Raw genomic sequence first — 25,445 nt, 5'->3', positions numbered from 1 at the left:
CCAGGGAATCTAATGCCCTCTTGTGGCCTGAATGGATATATGCACTCCTGTATGTATAGTCCGACAGACAGACAGACAGACAGACAGACAGACAGACAGACAGACACACACACACACACACACAAATTTAAATTGTCATTAGGGTTGAAATTGCCATGAATCCAACCCACCACACACTACAGAGCATTATTACTCAACTACCAAGCCAAGACTATAAGCAAATTTCTTGAATCAAAGAAAATACTGTTTAAGTAAAAATCCACATTACTACTCATGTATGTCTTCTAATATGAAGAAGCCAGAATGAAAAGTATTTAAATTTAACTTCAATTATCTGTCACCCTTGTTGTCTTATGTATATAGATCTACCAGCACTGTCAAGAGTGATGGTGCACACCTTTAATCTCAGAGTCAGAGTCAGAGGAAGGTGAATCTCTATGAGTTCAATGACAACCTGGTCTGTATAGCAAAGTTCCAGGCCAGCTGGGACCACATAGCAAGACCCTGTTTCAAAAAAGAAAACCAGGAAAAAACCAAGACAATCACATGGCCTGCTTTTGTTTACTCACTCTTAAATAATGTGCTTATCCAGTAACTATTCTCAGCCAAATGTTGGGCTAAGACAGGCATAGAGCCACAATGGAGAACCCACAGCTACTGTACTAAGATGATGGGACAAACATCTCTGCTCTCCAAAATATCATGGTAAGATCCAGTTACCTCTCCCTATAATGGTCAAAAAGCAAGATGCCCTGATTAAAACATGCAAAGCAGGAAGGAGCCAGAAAAATAGTGGCTCATGGCTCAACTGATTAAGACACTTGCCGCCAAGACTAACAACCTGAGGCTGATAATGGACTCCACCTACTGAAGGAAGAGTTCACGTGCCATGGCATTCTCATACATACACTCACAAAATAAATAAAAATGCAATTAAAAACCAAAAAATAGTAAAAGCTTCAATGTGCCTCTTTCAAACCCCTTTCCACCCAGCCCTGCTTACTTCTAACACAATGTAGTCATACCGAACTACAGGCCCCATGGAGCCTGCATTGAATGGGACTAATGTTCTAAGTGTCTCAAATTAAGGTAAATATATCACTCTTGTGAACCAAAGAAAATCGCATCAACAAAACAAAAATTTGTAACATAAGACTAACAACTACCAAGGAGCAGTGTTCCTCAAACTTGGTTGCATTTTAGAAATCCCTGGAAAACTTTGTAAATTTCACTATGCAAATTACTTTAAGTAATCAAATCTGAAAGCAAGCTGGGACGAGTAGTCTACTTCACAAATATTTCTGTACTAACAACTGCTCTGATCTACTCACCATACCAGGTGAGGAGTTTCTGAGCTGGCTCTCAAATTCATGAGGTAAAGCATAACCCTGAACATGTGGAGTGGAACAACACAAGCTTACTGCCAGGAAACAAAAATAAAGCCTTAAAATTTCAACCCAAAATTTGTCAGATGTTGATGTCATGTAATAGTCACATCTTCAGTTCTAAATACCTGAAAAGTAAGAGGCGGAGGGAACACAACGACCTTCAGGCTGGCTTATAAAGGGTTTTGTTTGTTTAATACATCTGAAAAGAATTCATATACAAAGAACTGGGACACAAGAAAGCATTGGTTCAGCACTGACGAATCCACAAGATTAGGACTGGGGAAGGAGATTACCTAAACATTTTTTTAAAATTGGAACCTGCAAACAAAATAATCTGATAAATCTCTATTAACACTTATGAAGAGTCATGAGGCTCTTGCCATTTTTCTGAATATGAACGCTTCAGCCAGTTGTTCAAGGGTTCCTCATAGGCATGGAAGAAAAAAGGGATAGCCCTGACTGGTCCCCATGTTGGTTAAGTATGCTCTCCACCCATATGCTCATAGCTTCTTAATGAAGCAGGCCTGTAACCTCATCACCTGAAAGGAGATGGTAGTCATCATAACCATTTGTCTGCTAGCACCATCCCTTAAGGAACCCTATGTGCCAGGTCTTCAGCTGAATCTAGGAACACTACAGTTGAAAATCTAAGCTAAGCATGTAAGAAAATGACTGACAGGGGCAAAAGAACGTCTTCTTTTAATTAGGAACTCAATCCATTTGGTGTATTTCAAAAGGTGCAATACTTTCTTTCATTTATCAATGAGAGAAGTTAGAAATTATCCCTCCCTCCCCCAAATCAGCAAATGGCAAACAAATACCCTTGAAAGTCACAGTCACATACAGAGTGCATCCTAGAAAGAGGGGCAAGACAGCTTCCATCCACCTTTATGAGTTGTATCAAAGACTGGATCCACTCAAGGGTGGAGAGAAAAGGCAACTGTCAAGAAGGAGCATGTTATTAAATGAGGCATTTCTACACTCCTTCCTAAGAGCACCAGATGGGGACACATTTGCTAAACTAGACCTGGGGAGTGGAATGTGGAAATAATCTGTCCTCCCCCTAAGGGCTATCCACTGGTTAACAAATTTTAAAAAACAAGACTAAGAAACAACCCCACACACACCCCAAAAGGAGAGAAGGGCTGGGGGTGGGGAATCTAAGATGCCCCAGATTGCTCTCTACAATGGAACCAGGGAGCAGCTTTGACAATTCAAATTAGTCTGTTACAAAGTCATCACAAGCATGCCTTGCTTTTAACAAAACAAAACAAAACAAAAGATTGGTGGGGATCTTGTTTTTTGTTTTTTTTTTTAAACAAGGAAACAAAAACTAACACTCTTCACTTTTCAGACAATACACAATTATTCAAAATTAACTATTACTGGGAGGGCAAGGAGGGAGCCACACCAACGGGCCTTGTCTCACATGAGTGCATGGGGTAGGTGCAGGGCGCTTGTCATTATTGCAGAAACGAATTTTAATTTTGAATCTTTAGTTTGATTTAAACATTGCTTTTAGTATGATGACAACACCAGCTGTGCAGAAAGGGCTCTGGAGAGGCGTTCATAGCAGCACACACCTGCGGCTCTTCTTCGGTTCTGGAGGCTCCAGGGCAGCCAATATTGCTTCATCAAACACATTCTTTAGGCCTTTCTGAAAAGGGGTAGAAAGAAGAAATGGGCAATCTGATTTTCAGTATAACAACAGAGCTGGAGGTTCATGTTTAAAATAGTCAGACCACAAAGACAGTGGGTAAACAAAGAAACATTAATAACCCTGAAACTCAACCTAACAATCTTGCTTCACCCAGTTGTCTTGTCAGGCACAGGAGAGATTCAGCAATGCTGGTACAGATGAGCAGACACTTGTGAGTGGTCCTCTGAGATAGTTTTTGCAAACCAATATATATCACAAGAAGCAAACAAGCACATGTCATTTGATAGTTCGATGAGTTGTGTGATGTGTTGCAGGAATATTGTAGATAGGAACAAGGGAAGCAGCACTGCATTCAAATGGAGCAGCAGCATGTAAACAGAATACACCTGGGCAGTGGCATCCATGTTATACGGAAGGCAGGGAGTGGGCAGCAAAGGTATGGCAGCTATAAATATATTCACTTTGAACTCCCTTTATCCCACTACTTAGACAGAGCCAAGGCAATTCAAGGAAGCAGAGGTGGGTACCTGATACAAAAGTGAGGTTAGAGCCAGTCGGTGCAATAGGAATAAAGCTTCACCAGGCATTTATACAAACAATTGTATATTTTTTAATTTCAAAATGTAAAGGTAACCACAATTGTATGTTTCCCTCACAACAATAAAATCAAAAGCATGAAAATATAAAGGCAGTAGCTTTACATTTCAACATCAGCAAACCTTAAGTCAGTTAAATGGATGCTAGGATTAGGAGATAATGTGTAACAACAATGAACTCATAAAGCAGTTGCAGATACATGGATACCTTCCCCATCCCAGGATGACAAACACTCCACCTACAGCACAAATAGCCAAAGCGAGAGCAACACAAAGTTTCACTGCACACAGGAAAACCATAGAATCCTCCCTTCCCCCAATACACTCTACTAGCAAGTCAACCTTTTCAGTTTGTCATGCAATTACAATTAACAGTCAGTAATCACTGAGTAAAATGATGTTTAGTGATATTTTCTCCATCTAGAACAAATATCTAGAAGTGTTAAAACTCTTATTTTCTCCGAGACATCATTCTTAATGCCAGACCACATTCCTTTTTGCAATAATAATTCAAACCAAAAGCTCTGAGCATCAGGCAACTCAAGCAGCAGAAAGTTAAACAAGTCTAATATGACTACTGATCACAAAAAATATTCTAAGACATTGCATTCATGATTAAAAATGAATACAGAGTTTGCGCTAATGTGTTGAGTAAGAAGACGCAGAGGCTTTCAAACAGGATGGTTTTATTCCTTTGTTTTAAATGCTCTTTCTACAGTAGTAGGACAGGAAGCAGCAGCAAAGAAGGGAAGGAGAAAACAGTTTAGAATATACAGCACTTCCTTTTGGGTTGAGTTTCCGGAGGCTCGAGGGCAGCTAGGATAGCCTCATCAAACACATTCTTCAGACCTCTCTACAAGACAGAGGGGAGGAGAGAGAATAGCAGCCAGGTTAGAGGATTAGAGACTAGCAGATACAAAAGCAGTCTGGGTTAAAAGAGCTGAATTCACAGAAGCAATGTGCTTAAAGAAAGGAGACACTAGAATGTTCCCTCTTGAGTGAAAGAGTACTGAGAGGATAGATAACTGGACAGAAATTTCAACTCAAAAAAAGTTAATTAAGCAAGGAAAAACTAATAAAAATGCAGTATGTAACTTCTAAAGAATCACATACTGAAATCTAATATTACATTTTGGTATACAATCTCAAGAAGAAAAAATAGCTATGTAAATACTAGATAGATGTGTTGGAAAAAATGAGGTTCACCCAACATTACTAATGATGATGACATATTATCATGATGATACATATTTTAGAAATAAGTCTATTAGAATTCCCAGCTTTTGTGAATTCAGCCCTTGAATAAGTGAAGGGCACAAACAGCAACTAACAGGCATGCTAAACGTCTCTAGGTTCAGCGACATATGTGGATGGGATTTAGTAAGTCAAGTTTCCCAGCCACTCAGGAGAATTCCCTGTGCAACAATAGCAGCAAGTGTAAGGAGTTTATAAAGAATGGACCCAGAAACAGCATGCACTTCAAGTACTCAGCAATGTTATTAGAGCAAAGAACCACCAACCCAAGCCATAAGGAAACAAAGAATGGGGACTCAGAATGAAAGTCAGCAAGCAATCTGATGCTTTCAGATGTCTGCATGGGTCCAGCGCATGTAGCATGGAATGGAAACAGAACATCCTCACATCTACAGGGACCAGACTACAAACACACTTACAGCTCTGCCAGAAACTCCAAGGATATGCGATTGGAAGCAGTGAACTCTCGAGCCCAGACAGCTCATCTACCCCTGAGGTCACAGGTTTACCACCCAGAACAGTTCACATGTTCTTTAGGTCAGTTTGATCTTAAATAAAAAATGTCCCAAGAATTCCAGAACATAGTCCCAGTGGTGTCATCCAGTGGACTACCCCAGGCATTGCCCTCTTTATATCCTACCCACCTTCAGAGGAACCAAACACAATTCATTTTATACAAAATAAATGAGAGAAATCAAAAAATGAGATTTAAATTTTTTCTTCTTTTATATAATTTTCCCAGTAGTAATAGTATATGAACACTAAAGTACCTCTGCAATCTGTCCACACATCTGTATGAACCCTCACAGGCAAGTAAGAAGTGAGAGGGTGGGAGGGAAATACTTTGCAAGGACTATACACAGAGGAAGAGGGCTACTAGAAAGTAGTCCCACTGAAGAAGGAACTCATAGCCAGGTGAGGTGGCTTAATTCCAGCACTCACGAGGTAGAGAGGAGATGCTGAGCTTGGAGCCAGCCTGGGCTACAGAGTGAAACCTGTCTCAAAAAAATTTTTTAATAATCAAAAAACAATCCTGTCTCAGAAAAACAAACAAGCAAACCCTTTCTTGTGTATTTATTTACTTCAGGAAAAGATCAACAAATACCTTATGAAACAAAGCTAATCTTGACTTTACTAGTTATATTACATAAAACTTTTAGTTATAGAGGAATCAACAAAAGAACCTCAAGTTTGAACTTCTACACTTAGCCACAACCTCATTTTCTATCTTTTTTTTTTAAAGATTTATTATCGATGGGCAGTAGTGGTGCACGCCTTTAATCCCAGTACTCGGGAGGCAGAGGCAGGCAGATCTCTGTGAGTTCGAGACCAGTGTGGTCTACAAGAGCTAGTTCCAGGACAGGCTCCAAAGCCACAGAGAAACCTTGTCTCGAAAAAAAAATTTTATGTATTATGTATACAGTTTTCTGACTGCCAGAAGAGGGCAACAGATCTCATTATAGATGATTGCGAGCCATCATGTGGTTGCTGGGAATTGAACTCAGGACCTCTGGAAGAGCAGCTAGTGTCCTTAACTTCTGAGCCATCTCTCCAGCCCCTATTTTCTATCTTTTACCCCTCTGATTTCTCCTAACTTCAGAATCTGGAAGGAAAAATGTTTCTCCTATGTAACTCCCATGCTTCCAGTTCTACTTAACTTGAAAATTTGCTCACACTGTGGAACTCTTACATGGAGTAGTCAACTATGTAAAATAAGCTCCACAGTGGCCTAAAACTGGATCCACATGGCCCAGTTGCTTCCATTTCCCCAAAGGAGTCCATATCTAAAGAGCAGAGAGCATGCCTCAATACATGCTGCCAGGTTCACTCCACACACTTCCTCCTACCTCCCTACCACACACACCCCATGCCTGCCTTCATTTCTCAAGGGATAGTATTTCTATCTGCCATACTTCTCAAAGGGATAGTATTAGGACACTATTTGGTTATTGTCTCAGTCTGTGCTCTGTGAAAAGGTTAGGTTCTTGTGAATTTTTAAAATATTTGCTTCAAAAATGAGATCAACTGCAAAGGGGGATGTGAAACTAAGAAATTGTGCCTTAAAGTTATCCTACAGAAATCTGGTTAAGTACAAAAGCTTAATGTTTGAATATACAACCAAGTAAAAAGCTGAGAGTTTAAATTATGCATCTGGTCCTATGTACACTAAATCACTCATAGCAATCTAACTATGCATAATTATATATATACATATATATATATATAAATTGACATGCATTTGATCAAAAATCCAACAATATTAAAAGTGAAAATTACTGAAAAAGCACAATGAATATAACTGGATTAATATATTAGTAACCTCTATTATTCCAAAATCTTTCCTTTGTTCCTAGAACCAGGAATAGACAATGTATGGTTAGTAACTATCAACTTAACAGAATAATCCAGACACATCTGGCAAAGGCATCTGGGTATGCTTGTGAGGGGTGAACATGATTGCATTAACTGATGTGGGCAAACCTTTCTTAAAGGTGAGTGGAGCCATTCCCTGGGAAGAGGAGTTGGGACTGGATAAGGACAAAGCACTAGCACACTCATCTGTCCATCTTTTGACTGGATGCCTGTGAGCAGCTGCTTAAGCTCCTTCACCTTGGCTTCTACCATAAGGACTGTACTTCATACTGTAAGACAGAAGAAACCTTTCTCCTGTATGTTGCAAGAGCAAGAGGAGAAGGAACTAAGACACAATGCTATAAAGCCTCCAAAGACTGAACTGCACAAGCATGTTAAACACTTATTCACTGCTCCTCCCTGAACTCAGCTCCAAGAAGACTTCCAGTCACATAACTCAGAAATGGTCAGGGAAAAATTCCAAAGGGAAATAATACCCTCAGAAACACAGAACTTTGGGGTTTGAGAGATGGCTCAGAGGTAGAGCATAGGCTGCTCTTCCAGAGCTCCTGAGTTCAATTCCCAGCACCCACATGGTAGCTCACAACCATCTATAACTGTAGTTCCATGGGATCAGATGCCCTCTTCTGGTGTGCAGACTTACATGCAAACAAAACACCCATATACATAAAATAGATAAATAGGAGGTTGGAGAGATGGCTCAACAGCTAAGAACACTGGCTATTCTTCCGGGGGTGCCAGGTTCAATTCCCAGCACCCACATGGCAGCTCACAACTATCTGAAACTCCAGTTCCAGGAGATCTGATACCCTCACACACAAAAGAAGCTGAAAGTTTAAAAAAAAAAAAAAGACTTCAAAAATTCAAAATTTTAACAATTATCAGTGGAGTTCTGATAAGCCATTAATCTAGACCTAGCACTGACTACTATTATAATCACAAGCTCAGATTTCTTAATTTCTTTTGGTTGTTTTCTAAATACAGACCTAAAAGTGATTCTTCTCACTGTGCTGAAAACATCTTTGGCTTTCAGACATTTGTTAACTGCTTTTCTACAATGAGGACTTCAGTGCAGATTACATCAGTGGTAATGCTAAAACATATCTTTTGTAAATTTTGAAAAGCTCATGTAAGCTGCAGGGAGTCAGGACTTGGATCCACCTATAAGAGGTCAAACAGACTCCAGATAAGTAGTACTACTGTCAATCAGCAGCTTAACCTTTCCTGCCGACTGCTATCCCTGAGGATGTGTTCTCTCCTCTCCTGGTCTTGGCATTCCTTTCACCACCACCCTTTCTCCCCAACTGCCAGGATCACAGGCCTGGAAGTTTCAAGTTTATACCCAATATAAAGACCCACCCACCCCCACCCCCGAGCTCCTAATTTCAGCTAAGAAGCAGTTCCAAAAGAGATTACATCGCATCTTAGCACAAACAAAAGGTTGGAACATCAGGTCCAAATTCTGGCAGTTCCCCTCTACCTTATCCCAGGGAAAAGGGACAAATGGCTACCTAGGTGCTCCTTAGCATATCAAAGCTGGTCTCCAGGTCCCCTCAGTACCACAAGTACCAGTTACATAGAGTCTATGCTGGCTCACATCCTGACCCTAAACTTCTCCATCTTGGAAGCTTCCCTCCTCCCCCAGCTTCTCATTCCCTTTTAACTGGGCGATTTCCACCATGTTGTCTCTTGACCCCCCTCTCTCTCTTAGTCATTTTTCTCTTCTCTCACACTCTACCCCTTCTCTCTTCTCATGACCAAGTCTAGTCTGCCGGTCATGTTCAGCCTACTGTTTTCTCTCTCCTCGGGATCCATCCAGATGCCTCTGGCTATACTCTCCCTCACATCTACAATAAAAATCTTCCTCTCAGTCATGCCTTGAATGGCCATGTTATCAGTTTACACACTCTGTAGAACTGCACTCACAGTATACATTCACAAACATAATTTTTTAATTTTTTAAGGCAAAAAGAATAAAAGGAAGAATCTCTGTTATCCTAATGCTCAAACAACAACAACAACAAAATTCAACTACACAGAGATATGGGTTCCAGAGCTCTTACCTGTGTGAGGGCGGAGCACTCCACATACTTGACAGCCTTCAAATCCCGGGCCAGCTTCTCAGCAGTCTCTGGAGTGATAGGCTTCTGTTTGTTCTTGGCAAGTTTCTCAATAGTAGAGGGGTCATCTCTGAGATCAATTTGGGTCCCAACAAGCAAGAAAGGAGTCTTTGGACAGTGGTGAGTTATCTCAGGCACCCACTAAAAACAAGGTTTTAAATGGTCTTGTTAATCCACGAGTCTCTGAAACTATACAGGGCAACAGAACACCTATCTGTACAGGTTGCAAGGGGAAAGAGTGGGACTCACCTTTTCTTTCACATTTTCAAATGAGGATGGAGAGACCACTGAAAAACATACTAGGAAAACGTCTGTTTGTGGGTAACTCAGCGGTCGTAGTCTGTCATAATCCTCTTGCCCTAAAGAAAAGTTAGAAGAAGTCAGCAACTGAAATCTCCTGTCTGTACAGTATTAAAATCACAGGTCCAAGAAAATGAAAATCACAGGTCAAGAGTTCTTTAGTAGGTAGTGAGTATCTGGCATGCACATAGCACTGGGTTCAACCCCCATTGCCACATTAAAACCAGGCATGGTTGTCACAAGACTATAATCTCAGCACTAGGGACACAGAAGCAAGAAGGTTGAGTGTGCGGCAACTTGAGCAACACGAGACCAGGTATCCAAAAAAAAAAAGGCAAACACAGATATGGCAGAGATAGAAAGATCACTCATCGGGTAAACATGGAGCCATGAGTTAGGTTCCCATGCCTAACAACCTGAGTTCCATCCCCAGGAACAGATGGTGAAAGGAGAGAACCAACTCCCCCAAGTTTACCCTCTTGACCTCCACGCGCACATGCCATGGCATGTGCTTCCGCATAAATAAATAAAAGGAAAAAACTTAAAAATAATATTTAAAAGGAAAAAATATGGAGGTAGTGGAACATACACATAAACTCAGCACTCAGGAGGCAGAGGCAGGAGAATCACAAGTTCAAGATCAGCCTGGTCTACAAAGCAAGTCAAAACAACATAGCAAAACTTATTTAAAAAAGAAAGGGGGTGAGCCGGGCGTTGGTGGCGCACGCCTTTAATCCCAGCACTCGGGAGGCAGAGGCAGGCGGATCTCTGTGAGTTTGAGGCCAGCCTGGTCTACAGAGTGAGTTCCAGGACAGCCTCCAAAGCCACAGAGAAACCTTGTCTCGAAAAACCAAAAAAGAAGGGGTGGGGGAGACCACAGCTCTGTCAACACTTCAAGTGTGCAGTTCATAGCACAGTAGTCATTATCGGCAAAGCAAGTTATCTACTCAAAGGTATGGCTCAATATAATATACTGTTTGGACAATACTCTGTATGCTATTTACGTATGTCAAATTGGCATATTAACTGCTTTTATTTCCAGCTTTTAGTTCTTTATTAGTAACTCAACAATAACGTAGTTACAAACTACTGCTACAGGTGTGGTTTAAAAAAAAATCAAATCTACTTCTAGCTAACAAAATACTAATCTCAGTAAAGCTCTTACTGAAGATACCTACTATCTATAATAACCACTAAACTAAGTCCAATACTTGGTCCACACTCATATGTTAAAGCCAGTTATCAGAAACTGGAAAGGTCTAAGAAAAATGAACTTGGCAAGAATCAATGAATATGTAAAAAGAATAAAATACTTAGGTATTAGCCAGGAAGGTAAAAGATTCGCAAAATGAAAAGGGCAAAAACCTGTTGAAAGTAAAAAAGTCCCAAGAAATGGAAAGACATCTTATTCTCATATGCTAGATGACTTAGTAAGATACCATTCATCAATTCTACCCTACATATCCAATCCTAGCATACCCTATTTTATGATTTCAAAACTTAATAAATAGGGCTAGAGAGGGGCTTAGCAGTTAAAAACACTTTGCTGTTCTTCCAGAGAACTTAGGTTCAATTCCTAGTAACCACATAGTTGTTCACAACCACCTGTAACTCCCATTCCAGGGATCCAATGCCCTCTTCTGACCTCTGGGGACACTAAGCATGCATGTGGTATATATACATTTGTGCAGGCAAAAAACCCATATATACAATAAAATGAATAATTCTAATTTTTAAAAACCTTACTAAAGCCGAGCAGTGGTGGCGCACGCCTTTGATCCCAGCACTCAGGGGGCAGAGCCAAGTGGATCTCTGAGTTTGAGGCCAGTCTAGTCTACAGAGCGAATTCCAGGACAGCTAGAGCTGTTACACAGAGAAACTCTATCTTGAGGGAGGAAGGCGGGACCTTACTAAAAGGCTATAGTAAGCAAAAGAAGGTGATACTGAGTTAAAGAAAAACAGATCCATGGAAAAGAAAAGCCAGAAATAAACTACACAAAACGAATTTCAGACCACCCTGGTCTAGAAGAGCTAGTTCCAGGACAGCCTCCAAAGTCAGAGAAACCCTGACTTGAAACCCCTCCCCCCCCCAAAAAAGACACACACACATACAAAAAAACCTATACAAAACAATTTTGTCAAGGATCCAATAGTAAATACAACTGCTGGGAAAACTGGGTGCTCACAAAAATGATGAAGTTGGGCCCTTATCTAATATTATACAGAAAAAATAACTCAAAATCGATCAAAAACCTAAACCTGAAAACTCAGAAAACCTAGAACTGACCTTCAACAGCATTGTGCCTGACAATGATTGGAAAGAACCAAAGAAGAAGCAGATAAATTAGACTTCATGAAAATGTAACATTTTTGTGCATCAAAAGCCAGTATCAAGGAGCTAGAGAGCTCAGTGGTTAAAAGCATTGACTGTATTGCCAGAGGACCCAGGTTCAATTCCCAGTACTGATATAGAGGTTGACAACTGTCAGTAACTTCAATGCCAAGGGATCCAATAACTTCTTTTGGCCTCCACAGGCACTGCATTGATGTAGTATACAGATATATATATATATATGCAAGCCAAACACCCATACACAGAAAAACAATTTTAATTTTGTTTTATAAAAGGGAGTATCAGGGGACAGGGACAGGGACAGGGACAGGGACAGGGACAGGGACAGAGAGAGAGAGAGGGGGAGGGGGAGGGGGAGGGGGAGGGGGAGGGGGAGGGGGAGGGGGAGGGGGAGAGAGAGAGAGAGAGAGAGAGAGAGAGAGAGAGAGAGAGAGAGAGAGAGAGAGAGAGAGAGAGAGAGAGAGAGAGAGAGAGAGAGAGAGAGAGAGAGAGAGAGAGAGAGAGAGAGAGAGAGAGAGAATGTGTGTATGGGTTTTCCTGTGTATCCTTGGATGTCCTGGAACTTGCTCTGTAGACCAGGCTGGCCTCAAACTCACAGAGATCTGCCTGCCTCTGCTTCCCAAGTGCTGGGATTAAAGGCATGTGCCACCATAACCCAGCAGGGGAGTATAATTTACTGGCAGTTGCTTACTTCATCTGTATCAGGCCCTAGGCTTACATCCAAACTCATCCCTCAAAAGGGCTGTATCAACACAGTAAAAAGACAACACAGGAGCTAGAAGGATGGTTCAGTAGTTAAGAGCACTAGCTTCTCTTCTGAAGGACTTGGATTTGGTGCCAATTCATCCACATGCTAACTTCAAAACCATCTGTAACGCCAGTTCCAGGGGATACACCACACTCTTTTGGCCTCAACAGGCAATGCATGCGTGTGGTACAGAGACACACATGCAGGCAAAGCACGCATACACATAAAATTAAAATAAAATCCTGGGGGGTGGGGGGAAATTACAGCAATCCAGAGAATGGGAGAAATAGTCTGCAAATCTTGGTCTAAATGAGAAATTAATATCTAGAGAACTTCTAATAGTCAACCAAAATACAAACAAACCTAATTCATTAAAACAAAAAAAAAAGGTAGAGGACTTACATTTCTCCAAAGAAAATATAACCCTCATGCACTATTGGCAGGAACATAAACTGGCACAGCTCTTGAAAAGAGATTCCTAAAATAACTAAAAACAGAATTTTCACACTATCCAACAACTTCACTTATGGGTATACACAGCTAAAAGAACTGAAAGCAGGGTCTCAAAGAAGGATTTGTAAATCTATGTTCATACCAACCTTACTGACATCAGATAAAACAGAAGCAGTTCATAACACCAATGTTTATAATAGTTTATAACTGTAACCCAAACACATCAGCTCAAGTGTGGGTAAACAATTATGCTATATTCAGAGTAGAATAGTACTTAGGAACAAAAACAAAGAACCATGGCACACACGTATGGATAGTTCTCACAGGTCAAACATAAAGGATTCACAGGAAATCTCAGAGGAGCAAAACATTGGGAACCTAGAAGTCCATCTGTGGCTGCCAGGACCAAGAAAAAGTTGTAAAAGTACAAGCAATATTTTAAGATATTAAAAATTAGATGGGTAGGTGGATAGATGAATAGATGGATGGAACAGTAGATGGGTGGGTGGGTGAATAAATGGACAGACTGACAGGTGGGTGACTAGATGGATGGATACAGCTAGATAGATATAAATGGATGGATAAAACAAGACACACAGACAAGGTAGATATACTGATTATATTGGAGGTCAATAAAAATTCATCAAACCTAACACTTACCAAAAACACTTTCAAAAAATAAAAAACACATTTAGAAGGACTGATTTAAAATGCCAGGTGTGGTGGTACATGCCTTTAATCCTAGCACTGGGAGGCAGACCCAGGTGGATCTCTGTGAGTCCGAGGCCAGCCTGGTCTACAAAGTGAGTTCCAGGACAGCAAGAGCTACACAAAGAAACCCTGTCTTGAAAAACAAGCAAACAAATAAATGATAAAAAATAAATATGAAGTTTACAGCCTTGGTCATATTTAGGAATCTGAGATTATTTCATTTCAGGGTCTTATGTAGCCCAGCCTGGTCTTGAACTTGCTATATATGACCTTGAGCTTCTCATTCTCCTGCTTTGACCCAGGAGAAGCTTGTTTCTAGAATGCTGTGATTACAGCCATACCAAATTTATGTGGTGATGCTGGGGATTGACCCCAGGACCTCATGCATGCAAGGGGAATATGCTACCAACTATGACCCCAACTGTGGGATGATCAGCAGACATGTTTTCTAATCTCACTCCCTTAGTCTCTCTCCAGCCTCCAAACCCATTAGAGTTTACCTAATGATTCTCAGACTATAGTGTATCTTCTATCATACATGGCACCAAGGGTATTCCAAATTCCTATCAGCCATCCATGGTCAACCATCTTTCACTGTGTGTTTTTTTTTTCTTTCTTTCTTTTTTTGAGACAGGGTCTCTCTACAGCCCTGGCTGTCCTGGAACTCACTGTGTAGACTAGATTGGCCTCTAACTCGAAGATCTGACTGTTTCTGCCTCCTAAGTCCTGAGATTAGAGGTATGAGCCACCATGCTAGTAACCATCAACAAAAGGTAAGTGAATTACTAATATACTATCTTCATGGTGTCCAAAAAAGACACACAGTAGCAACTGTTACAGTTCCAGATCAAAACACTGTGAGACATTTAAGTTTTCACCTGCAGTATCAAAAAGTCCAAGAGTATATGGCTCTCCACCAATCATAACTGTGACTGCATAGTTGTCGAAAACCTAAAAACAAAACAAATAAATACAACATCGTTAGTGAGTAAGCTAGTATAATTCCTAACCACTTATTTCCTTCCCACAAAGGAAACTCATCTTTCCTTAGTCTGTATCTTTTTATGTAACCAATCTCACCAACTATGTCCTTGCATTAGCGGAGTGGTTCTTGTGAAAAAAATGACTGTGTCCTAGAATGTCCTACTACATGAGAAACACAAAAATCCTAAGGGGTATCACAGAAATTAGGTCTCTGACTACAGAGGACCAACTCTTCCATCCATCTTCAATGGATTTGGGCAATAAAGGAAAGGTAATACTCATTCTCACAACTAGTGGTATTGAGAAGCTTTTGAATAAAACACTTTGCTAAATGAAAATAAACCAGCTTAGACAAAGAAAAAGGAGGGGTTGGAAAGATGGCTCAGCAGGTAAGAGCACTAGCTGCTCTTCCAGAGGTTCAGAGTTCAATTCTCAGCAAACACATGGTGGCTCACAACCACCTCTAGAGACCTGATGCCCTCTTCTAGCATAAAGGCATACACACAGAGTACTCATACATGAAAAAATAAATAAATCTTGAAAGGAAGATCGAGGGAGGGAGGGAGGGAGGGAGGGAGGGAGGGAGGGAGGGAGGGAGGGAGGGACGGAGGAGGGACGGAGGGACGGAGGGACGGAGGGACGGAGGGACGGAGGGACGGAGGGACGGAGGGACGGAGGGACGGAGGGACGGAGGGAGGGAAACTGGGTATGGTGGAACACCCCATAGTCCCAGCACTTAGGAGGTAGAGGCAGGAAGAAAAACCAACCAAGGTCACTCTGACCTACTTAGTGAGTTTGAGACTATATAAGGCTGTCTCAAAACAAAGAAATAAAAATATTTCAAATAGTCCCCTTCAAGTCTAAAGAATTTAAAGACGGTGCTTTGTTTCAACAATGTTCAATCTGATTTCTAAGAAACTATTCATTCACAGACAGTTCCTTTTAATTCAGAACTGAAACTGGGCTGGAGAAATAACCCAGTGGTTAAAAGCTCATACTGTTCTTTCAGAGGACTGAGTTCAGTTCCCAGCACCTACATGAGGAAGTTCACAACCACCTATAACTCCAACTCCAGAGGAATCCAACACCTCTAGCCTCTGTGGGTATCTGCAAGCATGTGGACATGATTCACATAACTAAAAATTAAGTAATTAATTAAAGAAAAAAAAAGCCAGGAATGCGCCAGGTGTACTGGGTAACATATACAGATTAGCCACTTGGAAGGTTAAGGCAGCAGAATCACCTGAGTTCTGGAAACCAACATCAACAACATAGGGAAACCTTGCCTTAGGAAGAAAACAAAAATTCAGAACGCATTGGACAGAGGCAGCAAGGAGACCTCTGTGAGTTTAAGGCCAGTCTGATCTACACAGCAAATTCCAGGAAAACTAGGGCTACACAATTGAGACCTAGTCTCAAAATAAGAAAAAAAAAAAAAAGTATCAGAAAAGCTTGATTTTCAAGTCTCATCTGCAAGTTGGGGCTGAATTTTCTCTCCCATGAAGACGAGGTGATTCATAAAATTCTTTAGCTCTAATCTCTATTCTCTAAATGGTTAAACTCAGTCCACTGATGGGCATAAATATGCACTATATGCCTAATTTGTTTCCATGCCAACATAGACACCATAGATATATAACTTAGTTTGATCTACTTACCTAAACAGGTCCATTTAAAATTTTACCCCACTGCCTTTCTTTCCCCGACAATGCACATACATAAAAACACTCAGAAGTTCACATCAAATAAAATCATGAAAGACTTGGAAATAATGTTTACAAGCAAAAGCTCAGACACAAATTTCCCACTAGCTGTCTCACCTTAAGACACAATCCACATCATATCTCATAAAATCCCCTGTAACTTCAGAACATCTCCTGATTAATGGGCCAACTCAAAAATGTAATTTTATTATCAACAACTTTTTTGTTTTGTTTTGTTTTTTTGTTTTTTGAGACAGGGTTCTTTGTGTGGCCCTGGCTGTCCTGGAACTAGCTCTGTAGACCAAGCTGGTCTCAAACTCACAGAGATAGATCCATCTGCCTCTGCCTCTGCCTCCCAAGTGCTGGAATTAAAGGTGTGCATCACCACCCAGCTATGAAATAACATCTTTAAATTCTCACTTCTCAAAGAAACTTCATCTTCTTCATGTAGCTTTAACCTAACTTCACCTGCTGTGGCACCACAAAAGCTAATATTGATATGTTAACCTGATAACCTCTATGTTTCTAAGATTAACCTAAGATTCTGGACTCTTTTTTATCAATTCCAAAAGATACTAGTCACACTAGGTGTGGTAGCTGGGAATTGAATCTGAGTCCTCTGGAAAAGCAGCCAGTACTCTTAACTGTGGAGTCATCTCTCTACTCAGCTGCTAAATTTTAAAGTGTAAGTAATTACCCATAAGAAGCCAAAAAACCTTTAAAAACAGCAAACAAAGGGCTGATATGATGATTGAGATGGTGAGGGCACTTGCAAAACATGACAAGCTGAGTTCAATTCCAGAGCACACATGATCAAACTAGATTCCTTCAAGTTGTACTCAGCCCTCCATACATGAACCAAGGCAAGTATGCAGGTATGTATATACATACATACACGCTACAAAGTAAATAAACATAATGAAATTCAATTTCTTTTTCAAAAAGTTCAAAGATAAACAAAAAATATTTCAGTGCAGGCAAAGTTTTTTCAATGGACATACAATCCTTTTCACTGTCAGAGAGCCTTTATACTTACAGTTGGTACATATTCCGATGGAAATTTGTTTGTTGTATAGGATATCAGGAGACATGTTTTACCAACAGCACCATCACCAACAACAACACACTTAATTGTCTGCATTGTGGAAATAGTTTTGTATCCACTTTTAATATTTCAAATTAGATGGTGACCTACAAAAAAATTAAAGACAATTATTCTATTGGTTTCTATTTATATACATATTTTTCCCTCAACTAGTAACAAGTTCAGCCACTCAAAGAACAGTACTAGCATTACTGATATGGCTTAAAACTTCTAAAAGGAAAAATGGCAACTTGTTCAGAGCAGCAGTTACAAGGGTCTATTTGCTAAGTTTCTGGACCTGATTGTTTTGTCTTAAGTATCATTTTTTAAAGTTCAAAGTCGAACAGTGATCAGTATATTTTTTAATTACCTTTTTTTTTTTTTTTTTTTTTTTTTTTTTGGTTTTTCGAGACAGGGTTTCTCTGTGGCTTTGGAGGCTGTCCTGGAACTCACTTGGTAGTCCAGGCTGGTCTCGAACTCACAGAGATCCGCCTGCCTCTGCCTCCCGAGTGCTGGGATTAAAGGCGTGCGCCACCAACGCCCGGCTCAAATTACCTTTTTTTTTAATATTGAAAAAGAGGAGATATGAGAAAGAGTCCCATGTGGTTTATGAACTTTGTGGAAGCTTGCTTTTGTAAGATCAATTGCAACACAAAGAACACTGTAAGGAATGGTTCATTACCCAGCCTTAGAGCTGCAGCAACCTAGAACGTAAGTAACAAGAAGCAAAGTCCTTGTCCATCACCACCAGAGTATGTGAACAGAAGGAACTGGGCAATGATCAGGGAATCTCTGGTCTCAGCAGCCATGGTATCACCAGTTAATCTAGTTATTACTCATAGCCTTAAGAGTTTCAACCTATATTTTAAAAATGAAAATATCAACTCTTCTAACCATAATGATTTATTTAAAAATATAAGTACTTGGGCTGGGGAGATAGCTCAAAAGGCACAGCACTTTCCCTGGAGCTCAGATCTCCAGATCCACGTAAGAGTCAGGTGCAGTAGTGAAAGCACTAGTAATCCCAGGAGTGCCCCACCAGGAGGTGGGAAGCAGAAGCTTGCAGCCTATATGGTACACTAACAGTGAACAAGAGAAACCCTGATTCGAAAAACAAGGAAGAAAGAGAGGATTGTTACTCAAGTCTGTCCTCAGACCTCCACATGTAGACGCACACAAGCAATTACAAATGCACCAAGAATTTACTGATAAAGAAAAGATTTGCAAATGTCTATGGCATTAAAATTTTGCCAACATTTGGAAGACAAAGCAAATCTCTAAATTTGAGGTCAGCCTGGTGTACAGGGTGAATTCCAGGACAGCCAGAACTACACAGAGAAAACCTGCTTCGAAAACAAAAACAAAAACACAAGAACTTGTGTTTAACTTTGAGATACATTTCCCCTAAAAAAAAAAGTTAGTTTGTTATATGTATGAGTGTTTTGTTCATGTGTATGCTCATGTATCGTGTGTGTGTGTGTGTGTGTGTGTGTGTGTGTGTGTGTGTGTGTGTGTGTGTGTGTGTGTGGTAGACAGGTTAGAAGTGACGGCTGTGAGCCACAACATGGGGCTAGACGAAGCCAGGTCCTTTGCAAGAACAAGTGTTCTTAATTACTGAGCCATCTCCTTAGCGCCCCCTCCAACTTTTCTGACATCTTAAGATATGGAATCTTTGTGTGTCTATGAATGTGTGTGTATCTGTATATAAGCAAACATCACTTGTATGCAAAAGTGTGGAGGCCATAGGACAGTCATTCTGCAGCTGCCACACAGCTTGTTTTTTTGAAACAGGGCTTCTCATTGGCCTGGTGTTCACCAAGCTAAAAAAAAAAAAGAACAAAAACAAAAACAAAAAACTGAACATCAAGTAGCAACTATTTTTAGGGGGGGGGTTTGAGACAGGGTTTCTCTGTGGCTTTGGAGGCTGTCTTGAACTAAAACTAGCTGTTGGTCTCCAACTCACAGAGATCCACCTGCCTCTACCTCCGGAGTGCTGGAATTAAAGGTGTGTGCCACCAACGCCCGGCAAAAGTAGCAACTTTTTTATGTGGGTTCTGGAGACTGAACTCAGGTCCTCATGTTTGTACTTTACCAACTGAGTCATTTCCCCCAGTCACAAAGGAATATTAGATTCAACAAATGTCCCAACGGCTTTAAGAGAAATAAATAATCTGCATAATTCCTTGGGGGAAGGAGGCAGTTTACAATTTCTTGCTGGTTAGAGCTGCTATCTTAATAAACATGAAAACATAGTCCTCTGGGCTAACTTACTAGCTAGCCATACTAACCTATTTGGTAAGTTTCAGAGAAGTATACCCAAACACTGAACCATGATGACCACCAGCCTACTAGGTACAGATAATACACATTTATCACCTCCATATAGTCTTCCTTCCTGACATCACTGATAACTGATGTCTTTCTAAGCAGTTATTTAGAAAGATCAACAGGAACTCAGAAGTAGAACAATGGCCTAACTTACAGTCTCGGATTCTACTTTCTTAGGAAAACTTGGTTTACAGGTGGTTCTGCACCTTATACAGGCACTACCCAGAAGTGGACAGCTGCAACCTTTTCTGGAATAACCTTGAAAAACACCAGCAAAGGGAAATCTTCACATTGACAGAACTTCTAGCAGTACACATGACCATAAATTTTGTTGGGAAGGAAAAGGGGCCAAATGTGTGATTATTCATTGGCTTTATCCAATGAATTGGCTGGATGGTCACGGATTGGAAAGAGAATGATTGGAAAATTGATGAGAAAACATCTGGGGAAGATGTAGACAGATTTCTCCAAATGGACTAAGGCTGTGAAAATACTTGTGCCCCAAGTAAATGCTCATCAAAAGGTGACTTCAGCAGAGGATAATCAAGTAGATAGGATGACCCATTCTCTAGACAGTCAGCCTCTTCCTCCAGCCATGCCTATCATTGCCCAATAGTCCCATGAACAAAGTGACCAGGGTGACAGAGATGGAAGTTACTCGTGGGTTTGACAACATGGACTGAGTGCCAGATCTCCCTACAGCAGAGACCAACACTGAACCCCAGATATGGCACCATTCCCCAGCTGACCAGCATCAATTATCCCAGCAAAACAAAGGTTTTTCTTGTTTCTTTAGTGGTTCTTCTATCTTATTAATCACAGTTGATTCTTCAGCCCCAGCAAACAAGAACCAAAAATTCTTAACTCAAAATAGGAAACTGCCAGCTACACAGTGGTGGTGTACACTTTTAATCCTAGCACTCAGGAGGCAGAAGCAGGCAGATCTCTGAGTTCGTGACAAGGGCTAGTTCCAGGACAGTCTTCAAAGCCACAGAGAAACCCTGTCTGAACATCCCCTCCCCCCATAAAGAAAACAGCCCTGACAGTCATTAAGGGACTCTCAAACTTCCCTCTGAAATTTCACAGGCCAGGTCTCCATTGCTTTCAACACTCTTATCTTCAAAGCTTGAACACTTAATGGCTTTTCTAGTCCAAAGTTCCAAGCCTTTAATCTGGTTAGAGGTCTAGAGGCAACAATTGGTAGGCCCTGGGGGACATCAGTATTGTCTTGCCTGGCGTCTCCTTCAGAGAGAGTCACTGCTTATTATTTTCCCCAGTCAAAGGTGGAAAGGGCAATATTTTAGAGGGTGGGGTGTGAGTACATCTTCTGCTGAGGGTGGAAAGACTACTTTCTCAGCTGAGATATGAACCCGAGGATCTGAGAATTCAAAGTTCTCAGCCTCAATAGGGTCTTCCCACACATGTCTAGCCCAAGCTACAAAATCCCACTCTTCATCAATTAATGCCCTTACTTTTTTGTTGTTGTTGTTGTTGTTTTAAATATTTTATTGCGTATACAATCTTCTGCCTGCATGCCAGCAGAGGCACCAGATTTCATTCTGGGTGGTTGTGAGCCACCATGTGGTTGCCTGGAATTGAACTCAGGACCTCTGGATGAACAGTCAATGCTCTTAACCGCTGAGCCATCTCTCCAGCCCTTAATGCCCTTACTTTACCATGGAACTTGAATTTTCACTGTAATTCAGGCAGTCTTACAATAAGGGCTTGGGTTCCATTTTCCACAACTTGAGCTCTGTGGCTGGTGGAGAGAGGATTCTCTTCCAGGCATACTCATAAACCTTTCAACTATTTGTGTGCATCTGGAGTCTGAGAGGCTAGAAGTTGATTGGTTAATTTTTGGTAGTTTTTTCCCCACAAGACATGGTTTCTCTGTGTAGCCTTGGCTGTCCTAGAACTTGCTCTGTAGATTTTCACCTGCCTCTGCCTCCCTAGTGCTAGGATTAAAGAAATGTGCCACCACAGTCTGCCTGAAGTTGGTTAATTTTATCAGGAAGCACTTTTTTTTTTTTTTGGTTTTTACGAGACAGGGTTTCTCTGTATTGTTTTGGAGGCTATCGGTCCAGCCCAGCCTCGAACTCACAGAGATCCGCCTGCCTCTGCCTCCCGAGTGCTGGGATTAAAGGCGTGCGCCACCACCGCCCGGCAGGAAGCACATTTTTTTCCTTTGTTTCCTTTGTCAATTTATCCAGGGATGCTAGGAACAACCACCAGCATCATCATTTTCCTTATTTTTCTACAAATTGTCCAAGGTTTTATATACAGAGTCACCAAATGCTTTGTATCTCAAAACTAGTGGATCAGGATAATAAATGCATTGGTGTCCTTAAGTTTGTAAAATGCCATGGGCTTGGGGGAGGGTCTGGGCCCTGCCCTGGATGAAATAACAAGACTGTGGACACCCCCATGGAGGGCCTCACCCTCCCTGGGGAAATGAGGGGATATTGGGGGGGGGGTGGTTGGGGGGAGGGCACAGGAGGAAGGGAAGGAAACGGAGAGGGGCCTGGAACTGCCTTGTGAAGCAACCTTGTTTATAATCTAAATTTAAATTTAAAAATAATAAAAAAATAAATAAAAATGCCATGGGTTTCTTTGAGCTTCGAGAAGAGGTTTCCGTAACTGGAGAGGCTTCAGTAACTGGAGGTGTTGGCAAATTGGAAAGCCTATTCCAGATACTTAAAATGCCCATCCTTATAATTCTGTTGCTCTAAAACCACTTCTGGTACCACAATATGTATAGCCAAGGTTCTTTAGAAGAATATAACACCTGCATTTACCTCAGCTCTGAGACAGACAGAGAGCAGCTGTCTATCTCAGCTTTGCTTCTAAGAATCTTTGCTTTAAAGAATCTCACACTGCCAAGATAATAGATGTTAATAGATGACCAGTCACTTCAATTGTCCAATATGATTTGTGCTATTGAAAGTCTGCCTTTATTCAAATCATCACCCAACCTTCCCCACCTCTGCAAAACCTCCCCTACTTGTTCTAAGTTTCAAAAACTGCCAGCTATCTGACCTCCAGCCGCCATGTTTTGAATGCTTGAATCCCTCCAAATCTCATGACAAAACCTTAAATCCTGTGGTAATGGCATCAGGAGGGAGCCTCTGGGAAGAGGATTAAGTATTAACTGATGGATAAGAACAACAAGAAAGCACTGTTTACTCAGTCCCACAGGAAACCATCTGCCAGTATCCTGATCTTGAATATCCCACCTTTCAGACTATGAGAAATTAGCTTCTGTATTAATTACCTAGTCCTTGGTATTCTATTATCACAGCCCAGAGACAGCTTCCACAGCAAGGCCCTTCTTGGCTTTAAATCTTTTCGTTTTCCCTGACCCTTTGGTCTCCATGTTTTAGGCTTCCTGTGTCTTCAAACATGTTGGGCTGCCTGTCTTCACATTGTAACAATACCCTGTTTTTCGCTGTTCTTTTAAAAATAACTTTCTTAGATTATTTTTATGTATATGTTTTGTCTACATATATGTGTACCACTGCATGACACTAAAAGAGAACACAGGATTCCCTGGGACTGAAATTACAAGTAGTCATGAGTCACCACATGGGTACTGGGAATTGAACCCAGGTCCTCCAGTAAGGCAACAACAAGTGCTCTAAACCACTGAGTCAACTTTCCTGCCTTCTTTCCACTGTTCTGGCAGACGATTCTCAGCGCTCATGTCTCAGTCTAACTCATGTATTCAGGAAATTTTCCTGACCATCCAATCCAAAGTCACTGGTGGTGGTTTGAATGAGAATGTCCTCAGATGTTTGAAGACTTAGTACCCAGTTGGTGGCACTGTTTGGGTAGATTTAGAAGGTATAGCCTTGCTGGAGGAAGTATGTGGGGGCAGGGTAGCAGCTTTGAGTTTCCCTAGTTTCCTCCTTTTCTGCTTCCTTCTTGTGGTTTAAGATGTGAGCTCTGAGCTTGTTGCTCCAGATGCTTCGCCTGCTGCTGCCACACTTCCCAGGGGAACTCTTAACCTTCTATAAGCACAAGCCCTTTCTCCTGTAAGTGGTCTTGATCATGTTTTACCACAGCAATAGAAAAGTAACTAATATACCTCCTCCTTACACTCCATAGTACTCTCTCTGTTCATTTTCCCTATAATATGCTTGTAATTTTTAATTATCTTGCTTACTTGTATTGCTGCAGTAAGGGAGACAGACCCAGCAAGATGGTTCAGTAAACATGTTTGCTGCCAAGCCTGACAACCTGAGATCCATCCCTGGGACCCACATGATGGAAGGAGCAAAACTGAGTCCTTATGCTATGGTGGGTGCATGTTCACTCCCCACTTATCAAAAGTAATAAAAACATTTTCCAATAAATCCTCAAGGACAAGGACTCTGTTCTATGTCCAGAATACCAGCCACACTGTAGTTATTCACCTGCTGAATATATCGCACAATCAAACTACTTAATTCCCAGGCACTTTCATTCATTCTAATACAAATTATGTTCTCTGAAAGGACTAGACTCCTCTTTGTCTTCCTCTCACAGCATCTAATGTAATACGGAGCAAGAAAAAATTTAAAATGTTTAATACCTTTAAAATGTTTTTATCTACAGTAGTAAATATTGGGGAAGCATGGAAATTTCAAAAACAAGTAACATTAACTTTTTAAATATTTTATTTATTATAATTGTATGTATGTGTGTACAATGTGTTTATGTGCCACGGTGCACATGAGGAGGTCAGAGGACAACTTTTACCAGCCAGTTCTCTCCTTCCACCATCGACTCCAGGATCTAAACTCAGGTGTCAGGCTTGCTGGGCCATCTCACCAGCCTTTTTTTCCTGAGATAGGGTCCTATATATCCCATGACGTTACTTCACAGAACTGCTACAAAGAGAAACAAGCCAATACATATAAAGCGAATAGTATAGCACCCCAGCAAAGGGCTGAGTAACTGGCATCTTACAGATGTCCCCAATTTAAACTTGCAGAAAACAAAACAGCCCTATGGTATAGCTGTAACTACTAATAAGGAGAACTCAAAATCCTCCTTCCTTAGGCAGAGGCAGGCGGATCTCTGTGAGTTGGAGGCCAGCCTGGTCTACAAGAGCAAGTTCCAGGACAGCCCCCAAAGCCACAGAGAAACCCTGTCTCGAAAAAACCAAAAAAAAAAAAAAAAATCCTCCTTCCTTGCACCTGCCAGGGTTGTCTATTTGATCAATCCTTTGGAAAATCTCATTCTGATCTCAGACACAACTTAAACATGACATCTGTAATCTGTAGCCCAATGACCAGCAGTGGTACAAAGGATTACAGTTTACCTCTATTTTACAAAGACAACAGTATTACTTAAACACTTTATCTAGTCCTCATATATGCTCAAGGATAGACTAACAGTAAACATCATAA

At 41.0% G+C, this 25,445-nt stretch overlaps 1 protein-coding gene across 2 annotated transcripts in view; it reads right to left on the bottom strand.

Annotated features, from left to right (window-relative positions):
- Nucleotides 1-1,561: 1,561 nt before the first annotated feature.
- Nucleotides 1,562-25,445, bottom strand: part of Cdc42 (cell division cycle 42) — a 37,308-nt gene continuing 13,424 nt past the window's right edge. Inside the window, exons 2-6 of one of the 2 annotated variants that reach the window (XM_005081021.4) lie at nucleotides 17,680-17,834; nucleotides 14,835-14,907; nucleotides 9,641-9,750; nucleotides 9,335-9,532; nucleotides 1,562-3,045 (exon numbers count right to left, since the gene is read on the bottom strand). In XM_005081021.4, the coding sequence (XP_005081078.1) occupies nucleotides 2,956-3,045; nucleotides 9,335-9,532; nucleotides 9,641-9,750; nucleotides 14,835-14,907; nucleotides 17,680-17,784 (576 nt within the window). In that variant the 5' untranslated portion in view covers nucleotides 17,785-17,834 and the 3' untranslated portion in view covers nucleotides 1,562-2,955. Of the gene's footprint in view, nucleotides 3,046-3,638; nucleotides 4,498-9,334; nucleotides 9,533-9,640; nucleotides 9,751-14,834; nucleotides 14,908-17,679; nucleotides 17,835-25,445 lie in introns of those variants that run through there. The other variant, XM_005081022.4, reaches the window with a different exon arrangement.

The sequence above is a fragment of the Mesocricetus auratus genome, unplaced genomic scaffold (assembly GCF_017639785.1).
Source record: "Mesocricetus auratus isolate SY011 unplaced genomic scaffold, BCM_Maur_2.0 Super-Scaffold_100014, whole genome shotgun sequence".
Classification (NCBI taxonomy): Eukaryota; Metazoa; Chordata; class Mammalia; order Rodentia; family Cricetidae; genus Mesocricetus; species Mesocricetus auratus.
The sequence above is the reverse complement of the archived record's forward strand: the minus strand, read 5'-3'. Positions and strand labels throughout refer to the sequence as shown.